We start from the raw sequence: 13,607 nt of genomic DNA, 5'->3' as shown, positions 1-13,607 counted from the left end.
ACATGAATATCATATATCAATACTATAAATTTTCAGTACCATGAACTATTTTTATTATTTTTAATTTAATTTAATTCTATGTAATTTAGTAAATAATAAAATGTTAAATAAAACTTTACATTACATTATAATATTTTGACCATATATACATTTTTAAATATAATATTTTTACCATATAAAAATGTTTATAGTAAGAAAAGTGCCATAAACACAATTAACTGGCCTTTAACATATATCTCTTTAAATTTTATTTTAAAAAGTTTAAATAATAATAGCCTAAAAAATTAATTCAAAGCATCCGTAACTATTTACATTTTCATGACGTCTAAAAGCTTTGTCGAAGGGGTCAATGCTACTTGAAATATTTAACGTTCACATTTCAACAAACTTTCAAATCTTTAACTTTTTAACGTTAAATATTTAACTTTCACTTCTTCCTTAAAACGAAATGAATTTTTCAGTTTCTAGCCGTTCAGGTTTTTATATATATTAACCCTCCTTGTTTTCAAACGATTCATAATAAAGAAGGAGATTGATAATTTCTTGAGGTTGTGTTTCGCTGTTCTATAACCGTTCTGGTTTTTATCATCCTCGTTTTCAAGCGATTCATAATTTCTCCACAGCACCTTGCAAATTATTAAACGCTATGATGACCATGGTAACACATATACGCCATTATCGTTTTGTTAGCAAATTCTGACAATCCAATGATATTGTAAAGGATTGTCATTCACAACTCATTTCAGTTAACCACAATTGTCATTCACAATTCATTTCAGTTAACCACTCAGGACGGTTGGATACTTTATTTTTTAACGGTTAATGTGGAAGCTGAACAGTTAAAAGGAGTTTAAGAGACCATTCCGAATATGAATCCAAAAGACCATTTGGAATATGAATCCAAAAGACACACCATGTACTATAAATATATATTATTTGTGAATAATAAATACACTCTCCTGTTTATCATTCATAATTCATATTCTGTTGCTGCAATGTGTGTTACCGGACGACCTCATTCGACAGTGCTTGCTCAGAGTTCCATATAAATCGCACTCTAACCTCAAAGCTCATATTCTGTTGCTGCAATGTGTGTGTTACCGGACGACCTCATTCGACAGTGCTTGCTCAGAGTTCCATATAAATCGCACTATAACCTCAAAGCTGTGTGCAAAAAATGGAAAGATATAATGAGTAGTCCAGAATTTTATAAGGAGCGGCTGACCTCTGGAACGAGCGAACACTTGATCTGTATGATTCAGATCTTGAAACGTCCACCACCCGGTTCATATAATATATTAAGTACCTGCAGAGTAATAGTACTGGACCCTCTCAGGCGCACCTGGGAAATGCTGCGTCCCATTCCGGACTTCCCTCTTGGATTTCCATTGCACTGTGAGTGTATTTGTGTGAATGGGAAGCTGGTTCTAATGGGCGGACGACATCCAGAAAACTTAAAGGAAACCTTAAACAGAGTTTATATTTTCGATTTCGTGTCTGCCCAATGGCGCCGAGGAGCCAACATGTCCACACCAAGGATCGGCTTCGCCTGTTCTCTATCTTCTACCACCGGGCTTATCTACGTTGCTGGTGGGAGACGGAAGCAAGATGCAAAACAGGTGAATGCTTTTCTCGCAACAGCAGAGGTGTACAATGTGGAAGAAGACAAGTGGAAAATTCTGCCTCCAATGAGCCAAGCATTAGGCAGATGTCATGGAGTTTTTCTGGGAGAAAATCTCTTTGTATTCAGCCAAAATGGAAATAATTCAGAAATTTATGATCCAAGGACGGGGATGTGGAGGCTATTGGATGATATGTGGAGATCCGTGTCCTCTTTCAGGATGCCGTCTTTGGTTGTTTCTGGGCAGCTGTATACTTTCAATGAACGACAGTTGATGAAATATGATGTAGAGAAAAACGATTGGGTTGTCCAAACTTTTCTGCACACAGAATTGTGTGAAGCTGGGTGCACTGCAGAGTGGCGCGGCGTTATTTTTTTGAGTCAACGATGTAACAGTTCGAATCGCCGGGTTTGTTCTCTATTAAACCCGTCATCTGACGAGTTGATTGAATTGTGCGTACCTAAAAAATTAAACGGCTTTGCTACATCCGCTGCAACCGTGCAGATCTGATATTATCCGTCATATTTTTGTATGATCTATTCGCCAAGCGTATGTCATAGATTGTAATCATTTTTAAATAAAGGTTTATTCATATTCTTGTTTGATCTGTTAGCCAACCGTTTGTTTTAGATTCTAATTATTTTTAAATAAAGATTTATTTTAGTGGAAACATAATGTGCAGCAATCAGCATAACACTTATCTAGTCAATCAAATGTTGTACGATGGGGTTTCTAAAAAAATGTCTATACCTCATCAAGTTTGATATTTTTTGGGTGAGGTTTTTATCTATACCTCATCAAGTTTGATATTTTTTGGGTGAGGTTTTTATTTATTTATTTATTAACTTTTTTAAGAAGGAATTTGGATTATATCATCTCAAGTTTGATATTTTTTTGTGTGAGAATTTTTTTTTTTCTAAGAATTTGGATTATATAGATAATACCATTTAAATTTGCAATGTCAAGCAAGTTTGAGAGGTTTTAAACAAAATTTACTATAATTTATATATATATATATATATATATATAAACTTCAAAATTAAAATATTTATTTTACTTGAAAATATTTCTTTTGGTAAATTTATATATTGGTATTATTTCAAAATATTAAAACATCAAGATACAACTACTATTAACCACCTACAAAGGAGAAAATCTTACCAAAATAAAACCAATTGTTTGAAATAAAAAAGCCTATTAGCTACTAATCCAAATAGAAGTGTTATTGTAATATAACACAAAAAACCAGGAATCTCATGTTGGTAATGTTGGTAATGTTGGTTATGTTTGATGTCATTAAAGGTAGAGATAATGCCATTTTTCTTCTCATGCTTCTCTTTCACAACAATTCCTAAGAGGTTTTTAATTTGCCAATGAAAGGTAATGTAGTAAATCGAGTTAATGTATTATTTATGTTTGTTTCTAGTGTGCCTAGAGTCACTAAGGCACTAGGCTACCTCCTCAAGGAGAGAAATTTATTTTTAGTGGAGAGGGAATCAAATGGACAATCTCATCACAAATAAAAGAAAAGATAGCAAAATGGTACATGGTTGCAGTCTCTTGTGCAGAGACTTTGTACTACCTTCGAGCCAAGACCACCTCCCCTTTTGCGAATGTGCATGAATTTACAAAGGCATGGTGCTTTGGAGATGGAAAACCCAATTACAGGTGTTAAGACTCAACACACCACAAGAGGAGATATAAAGACTAAGGATACCAAGCATAAGACTAAAATGAGAATTAGAGGGATGATTGGAGTAAAAAATGCCACCATAGAGGATAAGGATAGAAGAGAATCTAGGAGTAAGATAGATACTCTTGAGCAAGGTAGGACTTCAAGCAGTTACCAACATGCTACAAGTCATGAAACCAAAAACTAGCAAAAATTATACAGCCTAGACTACAACCAATAAATTCAAGACCAAAAAAATTGTGAATAAAGTCATAAGTATCATGAATTACTCAAATGTAAGAATCACATATGGTCCAAACCTTCAAATGGTGTAGGATTGAAGATGGCAAGGGAGTTGCAACAACAGAAAAAACCATCTCCACACAATGCCCAATGAGAAGTCCCATAAACCCAACCATAATTTCCCATTGATTAGTCATCTCACTCTCTTTGTCAACGCCAAGCTGTCTAGGAGACATAGACCAAAGTACGACATACACAAAACCATGCCACAACAACACCAATGTATAAGAAAAACATGCATGATTCAAGGAAAAGCATAAAAAAATCCTAGATATTACAAGTTTTTTTTCATGCACCAGCCCCTCGATGTCGTAAGATCTCGAAATAAATCCCACCCTTGGTCGGGGTATGGACCATATTACACCATAAAAGTTGTAGAGGGAAAGTTGTGGAATCAAACCAGAGTGAGTACTTTCCATATTCATAGATTAAGGAACATTCACATGCTTATGCATTAGGGCTCTATCCATGCCACCCCTTCTTAAATATTTTTTTGAAGGGGTGAGGATCATGGGAAGCTACTTGAAATGTTGTAAAATGTTTTAACCATGATATTTTTTTAATTAATTTATATAATATGTGCATGTATGCATAGTTGAAATGTTTTAAAATGTTTTAACCATAATATTTTTTAATTACTTTATATAATATATGCATGTATCCACATATATATATATATATATATATTTTGAAATATTATATGTATGCGTGTTGTCCATATGAAAATGATTTTATACTAATAAGATATTTAAAAATATACATGAGTGTTACTTAATCTTGCAAAGTGAAATATTTTATTTATTCTTCATATTGAATTTTTCATCGTTATTAATATTTTTTGAATTGTGCATATCTATTTCATTTTAAGAATGGAATGAATGAACTAAATGAATTATATATCTCCCTTTGATTATAAGGTGGTTGATTGATTGATTTATTTTTATTTTATCAGTACTTCTACCATTACAAACCTTTTATGATAGATTTATTTTTAAAAAATCCCTTCCCATGATGTTTCATATTTATTTTTTCTCATCATTTTCATATCATATATTATATGTGTTTTTTGCTACCTTTATGTTATGAACAAAAAAAACTATTTTTTATTGGTATAAGTTGTGTTTTGACTTATAAGGAAAATTTTAATTTTAACTTGACCATAAAATACTATTCAACTAACTAATATTATAAGGAGATCTGTGTTCTCGAAATCCTGAGGACAAAAATTGAGAGGAGAATTGCGGACCTGCAATTATTTCCAGGTCGCAATTCTATTCTCTCTCAATAATCTCTCATTATTATTCTTTCTTATTTGTCCTGATGATGGACCCCCTTTGGGGTTTGAAACGTTATGGAGTATCAAGAAAGCTATAAGAAGGGCTCAGGATAGGGCCCTCTCTGAGCGTCCCCCTGGAGACAAGGAAGAAAATCAAGGGAAAGTTTACCTTCCATTCATCGAAGGGATTACAGATAAGATTGCAAAAATTCTAAGGAGGAAGAACATTCACACTCAATTTACAACATGTGGAACAATAAGGCAAATAATGAGGTCGGTTAAGGATAACATTGATCGAAAGCAGCTCAAGGGGGTGTACAAGATCGATTGTTCTTGTGGCAAGAGTTATATTGGGGAAACAGGTCGATCTCTGAAAATAAGGCTTAAAGAACATACCGCTGACATAAAGAATGAAAGATCCCGCACATCAGCCCTTGCTGAGCACTCATCCAAAACCAAACATCATGTGTGTTTGGAAAGCGCCAGGATTATTGCAAGGGAGGACAACTATCATAAAAGAAAAATCAGGGAGGCCATTGAAATTATGAAATACCCTCAGAACCTCAACAGGGACAATGGAAATGAAATCAGTGGAAATTGGCTTCCTCTGATAAAACAAATGAACCCCCCAGACCCTTGGAAGCTCACGATCGGAAATAATGGGTCTTGCATTCAGGGAGTTTACTTAAAGCAATTAAAAGCAAATTTATATAAGTATATAATTATATTAATTATATTAATATATAAAATATAAAATTAATATAAATTACTTTATATTAAATTAAATTTTATTAATTATATTAATTAATTTATATTAATTATATTACTTATTATATTAAAATCTTGAAAAACCTTATAAATTGTATTAATTAATTTATATTAAATTATATTAATTGTATTAAGTTAAATTAATATAATTTATATTAATTATATAAATCATTTTAATTAATATTAATTATATTATTTATTATATTAAAAATCTTATAAATTATATTAATTAATTTATATCAAATTATTTTAATGAAATTAATTAATTTATATTAAATTATTAAAATGATTATATAAATTAATTAAATTTTTTTATATAATCAGATTTATTATTTACATTATAATAATATAATTAATATAAGTAAGTTAGTTATATTAATTAATATATATAAATTATAGTATAGATTTTAATAATTATTTATAATTTGATAATTAATATATTTTAACTATAGTAAAAATTTTATTCATATTGATTTTTATTAATAGAACATATTAATTAATTTATTTTAAATATATTAATTATTTTATATTCTTATAAAATCTTATAAATTATATTAATTAATCTATATTAAAATATAGTAAATTAAAAATATAAATTAATTAAAATAATTAGAATAATTATATAAATCAATTATAATTTATATATATTATATTATACATAGTATTTATATATTAATTATAATAATATAATTAATATAATTTAGTCATATTAATTAATACAATTCAATCATAGTAAAGGTTTTAATATTTAATAATTTTAATAATTAATATATTTCAAAAAATATATAAAAAATTGTAAATAATAATAAAATCTTGTTTCAATGAATAATAAATAAAATAATAATTAAGAATCATATGTCGGCCCTTTTTGTGAATTTAGGGTTCTTGTATTTATTTCCAGGTCGCAATTCTATTCTCTCTCAATAATCTCTCATTATTATTCTTTCTTATTTGTCCTGATGATGGACCCCCTTTGGGGTTTGAAATGTTGGCAGAATGAAGTGAAGACTGTGGTTAATCCGGATCAGCAATCAAAAAACTCCCACAGAAGCCTAAAATCTAACATTATAAACTTAAATATTTTATAATACTTAAAAAAGATAAAAACATGTTCAATCTTGTTAACTCAAAGGTTAATGTAATTTAGGTATTATTTATGTAATTTCAAAGGTTCTACAAATTACTGTGAAATATTCTTGACAAATTCTCAAATAACTTGGTGAAATAAGTGGGTTGGGCATGTTGAATTAATATCAACCTTTAAACTTCACATATTATGTTTAGGCTTTAGGCTTAATTGTGAAAACACATGATTGCATGATACTAATAGAGAGAGATGTTTTTTTTTCTAACAAGTCCAAAGATTTAATATGGGTGAGTCTGTGTTTATATTTGAGTCTAGACTCTAGAGCAGCAATTTAAACTTTAGATCCAAAGTTAAAGTTCAAGATTTTAAAACTCTTTGGGTTCAAATCTCTTTCAGGGTGAAAATATATTTGATCCCTATGGGAACTTGGTAGATCCAAAGTTAAGATGGATAGAGGTTTCCTTTTAAACTTCACATTTAAAGTTAAACTTCATGATTTTAGGTTTAGGTTGTGGGCTTCATTGTGAAAAATAATGATTGCATCATACTGATAGAGGGAGAGATTTTTTTTTTCTAACAAGTCCAAAGATTCAATATGGGGTAATTTTATGCTTATCTTCGAGTCTTGGTTCTATAGGATCATTTTAAGCTTCATATCAAGAGTTAAAATTTAGGATTTTATGTTTAGGCTTTAGGCTTAACAATCCAAAAGTATGACTCGATGATACTACTAGAGAGAGAGACACACCTTTTCTATGAAGTATGATTCGATGATACTTCTAGAGAGAGAGAGAGAGATAATGAGAGAGATAAGAGTAATGTTGGACTCTCACATCAAATTTACGATTTTAAAAATAAAGTAAATCTCATCAATGACTTGTAGATTTTAAAATAGTAAGTATTTTATGGCTAAATAAGTAAAATACAGGAAAATACCTATAAAATTTAACTCCTAATACCCATATTGTAACCACCTCACCCCATATTTACCCACTTTAACCTTCTCACTAGGGTAAACATGAGATGAGAGTTACCATGCATGACCTAATTTCCAAGATGCACTTGTGGAAAATGGGATCCACACATACAAAACTCACTACAAACACCAGTGACACATGATCACACTGTTATCAGCCTAACTTGACGCAACACTATTTATTTTTAGTTTCTTTTTCTCAAATTTAACATAACTTTCTATTTTTGGTTCTAAAATTTCAAGGTTATTTTGCGGGCCTAAACAACACTCTCAGTGAAAATAGATAGATCAAGAAAATGCCAAAACCTATTTCATATATATTATTTTTATCACCCTTGTGGAGATCTTCAAAATGAGGTATTATGATAGTCAAACGGATATGAAATGCCAAAGTTATGACCCCTCGAAGTTGGAGGTCCAAATTACTCTTTTATACAAACACTTTGTGTACATAGTACTTGTAGGTTATAAATACACATACGTTAACTAATTCAATAAGCTCACTAGATAAACATCAAGAGGGCTCAATTCCCTCTCAAACTAGCTACAACAACACTTGTTTTCCCATGCATTCCTCAACCATTCAGTAACTTATCGAAACATCTCAAGAGCCATGGATAGAATACATCATTTAACCAACATATAACTAACAAATAACCAAAATAGAAACCAACATTGGAACCATGGAATATGAGCTATAAGATAATAAACATAATCACTACAAGTATACATGAATCACAATAGAATAATAACTCTTATTAATATATGAAAATACCAACCAAGTCAGGGACTTCCACGTACTACCTGACCATAGATTGGGCTTGACCAAATATCTCTTTCATCTAATAAACCCAACACCATATTCCCTGCTTGAATGTGGGATCTTATGGAATAAACCAAGACAAAACAAAAATAAGTGTTCCAAAAGTCAAACCATGTCTACCCTCAACCACAGTGATTCCACCTCTATGGTCATGGAATCACTAGTAGTCCATCTACCAGTAGTACGTTTTGTACTTTTCCCTTCCCATTAACAAGAGCATCGGTCCCTTTTCTGTAAATTTTACCAGATCCACTTCCAAAGGATACATTTCCATCCTTTTTGTTTAATGAGATAAACTTATTTTGGTCACCTGTCATGTGTCTTAAACATCCACTATCCAAAAACCATTGATTTTCATCACTTTGTCGACATAAACCTAGGCCACATTTATTTGTAGTGGGTTCCTCCTTATTCAATTCTTCCCTTTCTGACATGAATGGACATTTTTGTGCATCATGGCCAAAATAAATTCATTTTGAACATGTTAGGTCATACTTAGCCAAAGGATAAGTTGAATTATAGGTCTTGATTTGACCTTGTTCTTTTGAGCTAAGTGGCTTGCTTTGATAATTAGAACTATATCTCCTTGAGCTATTATCCTTATAAGCCTTGCAATGCTTAGCTTGAAGACCAAATTTTTTACAGTAGAAACAACAACCAAGAAAGATAGTTTGATACCTATTAGGATAGACTTGACTTGATGTAACATTATTTCCTAGAGATAGCTTTCCTTCATTCCTTGGGTTGTTGTAAGTGGATATTTTTTCTCGGTGGAATGATTTCTCATATTTTGGATGATTGCAAAGGATTTCAGCATAGCTTGTTTGGATTTCTTTTTTAAACTTCATGATTCACCTTTAAAATGAATTCCAGTCTTATCATGTTGTAGTCTTTGAATATTAAGGATGTAATCAAGATTTTGATAGCTTTGCCAACTCTTATTAACCTGATTCAACTCTTTCTTTAGAGAGACAATTTCAACTTCACGCTTCTCACATATGTCTTCTTTCTCTTTTAGGTTCATATTCAAAAGTTCTTCCTTCCTTTTTGCTTCTTCCTTTTCTATTTTTTGAGAAATGAACTTCTGCCCTAATTTCTCATTTTCTTCAATAGCACTCATTAGTAATTCATCTACATTTACTTCATCTTCTTTTTCATAATCATCATTGTTTGTAAATTCCATGAACAATACTTCAATGCTTCCAGTATAGTCATCTTCTTCATCAGATTTGTAGAATTTTTTTTGAATAATATGACACTTATTCACAGAGATTATCCCGATTATACACTATTGCAGAATACAAGCATAATACATAACCTCCTCTATATTGATCATCAATTTAGAATCATTAAAAACAATGAAACATCAATCTCATGCGCACATTAACACAGTATGTAACCCGGGGAAAGAATACAGTGGAAAACCCCACACTATCTGTATATTATAATGATTGAGAACATGTATATTAAAATAATTTTGTATTCTATAATTGCAAAGTACCAAGGCACTGGGCTGATCAATGCCCACAAAATAAGTCTAAGATAAAATTCACATCTTTATTTTCCAAAGTGATTGAGCCAGAATGGTGGGATTTAAAGTATTGTTCTCCCACATATCAACATGAGGGAAACATAATTTATTTTGATCCCTCCGAATTCTCATAGGATATTGATACTACTCTTTATTTTTCTTTAGATGAATTTAGAGACCCTAAGGCACTAAATTGGGAGTGTTATAGTGAGCATGATTAATTTCCTAAGCAATTATTTTACTTTTTCATGTTCACTATGCAACAACAGAAATATCCTGATTCAAGAATCAAAGAGACTAATTAAAAGTCAAGAGAAATCCCCATATGGAAATATGTGAGAGAAAATATACATAAAGAAAAAATGAATTATTAAGGCAATTTGCATCTCGCTATCCTCCTCAAACTAAAATGAAGTCTCAAAATGGGCTAGTAGTAAATATGCTCCTGCAGATTTGTATGATCATAATATAGGTTGTGAAGATAAACAAAGTTCACAAAAAATATAGAGAGAAATTCCTAAAGCTGAAAATTAAATGACAACAAAGTATCCTAAAAAAGGCAGCTGAAACTATCAAAGAAATGCAAGAGCTTGAAGAAATATGAGCTGAACGAAACAAGTCATCACGGGATGAATTATCAAGAATATTTGAACAATCCTTGCACATATCAACAAGCTATAGGAATAAACTTTCGAGGAAAAAAAAAAGGAGGCATATGATGAATCTAAAAGATATGAAAAACATAATGATTCATATTCATATTATCCAGAAGAACACCATTAATCAGAACCTGCTTTATTGTCCTTTAGAGTATCCAAGTTCTATGTCAAACTATTATTTTTCCTACTAGAAATAAAGCCTTATGATATTGGCTTCTTGGTAGACTCTGGGTGTCAACTAACCTATTAAGGACAAGTTAATATTAAAATACTATTGAGAACATCCCACCATCATAAGGACAAGTTAATATTAAAATACTATTTGAGAACATCCCACCATCATAGAAGGAGAAATAAATGGAGCAAGTGTAGAGCTCCATGGCCAAACGACAAACATCCCATTAAAACCATTTAGAACATAATTGTTGTTACTTTTGAAATAAAGGATGAAAAAAAACTCTTAAATTATCAAAGTGTTATTATTAGCCTTCTTCTAGCCATGTTATATGAAATTATTCTTGAGAAGAAGTTACTATATGGTTACAAATTCTTAGAAAAGGGATAAAGGGAATGTCGGGTTTACAATTTTTTGATCATGTATGGAGCCCTTAGTTATGATAATAATCATTATATAAGAATGCCGTAATAACAAAACAAATTTTATATGTTATTTAAAAATGATATTTGGAATATATTAGAATAATTGAAGGTTTCTTTTTAGTTTAAATTTTTTAAATAAGGTTTTATGATAATTTTATTTAAAAATGATATTTGGAATATATTAGAATAATTGAAGGTTTTTTTTTAGTTTAAATTTTTTAAATAAGGTTTTATGATAATTTTATTCTTAACTTTAGGAAGATTGTAAAACCAATATCCTCTACTTATTCACTAACATTAGGAAATATTATGACATAGTTCATAGAAACAACATTTGGAATATATTAGAAGAGTTAAAACTTCCTTTTAAGTAAAAGATTGTTCTGATAATGTTCTTTGGTGATACTATCAATAACTTTAGTAATACTTATGCTTCATTAAAAAATAAAATTAATATATGAGTCTGAAAGGTTGTATTCTATATCCTATCATTTTTGGCATTTAAATGACACGTTAGAGGCAACTTTTGATTTGAATAAAGTTCGTGTAGGAACTAATTGGAATAGCCATAATCATTATTCTTCACATTAATGGTATTGTTCTTATGATGAAGTGTCCCTATGTTCTTGAATCAAGGAGTAATCCTCAAATATTTCTAATATAACATATGTTTATTAGTAAATGTTCACAAAATAAAGGTTATGATGATCAAATCCACAAACATCACTTACATTGCTTTTGTGTATGATAATATCCACTCAAAGGAAATTACTTCATACAAATATCTTAGAGTTGAATTTCAACACAAACTTAACTAGAATGATATCATTAAGTGAAGACTTAATGTATAACGAAAAAACTATCATTAGGGAGAATTCTAGGTCTAAAATGGGACTCCTAATGAAAATAATAAAATAGTAGTTCAAATAATAAAATAAAAGATTAATCTTCAAAGGAAAATAAAGAAAATGATTACTTAATTCATATTTTTGAATTATCTCCTTATAGGTTTACTTAACTTTCAAGTGTAGGCACTCAGACTACCTACTCTACATACGTTTGATAGACTCATGATCAAATAAACTAGAACTACATGAAAAAAAAGGTTTTTAGATAAAACATGAGATAAACTATAAATACAACAAAAATTGCATTTAACTTTTTTTTACAATTTTTCTAGTTTATCACATTATGGGTCTATATCCAATAGAACAATATGAGAAAAAAAAAATTGTTTCTATACAAAAATGTGAGATAAACTAGAAATACACGAAAAAAATATGTTTGTATAAAGAAACACATTTTTTCAGGAATTTCCATTAGATGCATACTAATTGGATGCATGACTTAATATTACATTCAATATACTTAAATTTGAAATTTGAAAAAACCTTTGAGAACATAAATAAACAATTTAAAACAAAATGAGATTTTTCCTTTCCCTCCAAAAATATTTTCCCGACAATATCATTTTGAATCTTATTTTTATTTTTGAGGCTAATTTGAATAACATACTTTTTAATTTCAGACATATTGTTACCTCAATATTCTCCTAATGTTTGTATTAAAATATGTATAATTCAAATGAATTTTTGTCATGGAAAATCAAGAAACTTATATTTGAGACTCTAGTCACTCCTATGATGTTATATAGGCATAAAGTATGGAGTTCTAGCATATATAGAGAAAAATGTAAACATATTGAGCAAATATTGAAGCATTTTACTATTTATAATATAAAAAATAAATAAAACACGCTTTATCCTATCCTCCTTATAAAACATAGTAATTTTACCATTGAAAACATGACTATACTTAGGCACTTACACAAGACAACTAACATGAAATATATGAGGTTTCCTATGATCTCTTCAAAATCCAATCAAAATTTAATTATAAATTAAATGAGGACGGCATCAAGATGATAACACTTGGTTAAATACTTGGATAATAAATGAGGAGACAACTTTGTATGATATCATTACTTTTAGAAATATTTTCACATCTAAATTCAAAGAAAAATTGTTCTGTGATATTGAAATAGAAGAAAAAATAAAAATATAATATAAAAAGCTCATTAATCTCAATTTATAAAATCAAAAGTATTTTTCTTTTATAACTAGCTTTTTAAGATAAAATTCAAAACAAAATTTGAAATTAACCATAGCGAAATAGAGCTTTTGATAACTACTCAAGAATCCCAAAATGAAAAGAGTTTCATCATAATAATACTCAGAAGGCAGAGTATAAAAATAAATTTCTCTTTAAAATATCCTATATATAGCCCCAT

At 29.7% G+C, this 13,607-nt stretch overlaps 1 protein-coding gene across 1 annotated transcript; it reads left to right on the top strand.

The window, feature by feature from the left end:
• The first annotated feature begins 1,088 nt into the window (after positions 1-1,088).
• LOC149166182 (F-box/kelch-repeat protein At2g44130-like) lies at positions 1,089-2,132 on the top strand. Its single transcript, XM_089430087.1, has one exon. It carries the CDS (start codon positions 1,089-1,091, stop codon positions 2,130-2,132), a length of 1,044 nt encoding a protein of 347 aa, XP_089286213.1.
• Positions 2,133-13,607: the final 11,475 nt, after the last annotated feature.

The sequence above is a fragment of the Pinus tabuliformis genome, chromosome 5_1, assembly GCF_031772625.1.
Source record: "Pinus tabuliformis cultivar Carrire ecotype Pingquan chromosome 5_1, CPIR1, whole genome shotgun sequence".
NCBI classification, from domain to species: domain Eukaryota; kingdom Viridiplantae; phylum Streptophyta; class Pinopsida; order Pinales; family Pinaceae; genus Pinus; species Pinus tabuliformis.
Note: the sequence above shows the minus strand (reverse complement) of the source record. Positions and strands in the feature narration are given on the sequence as shown.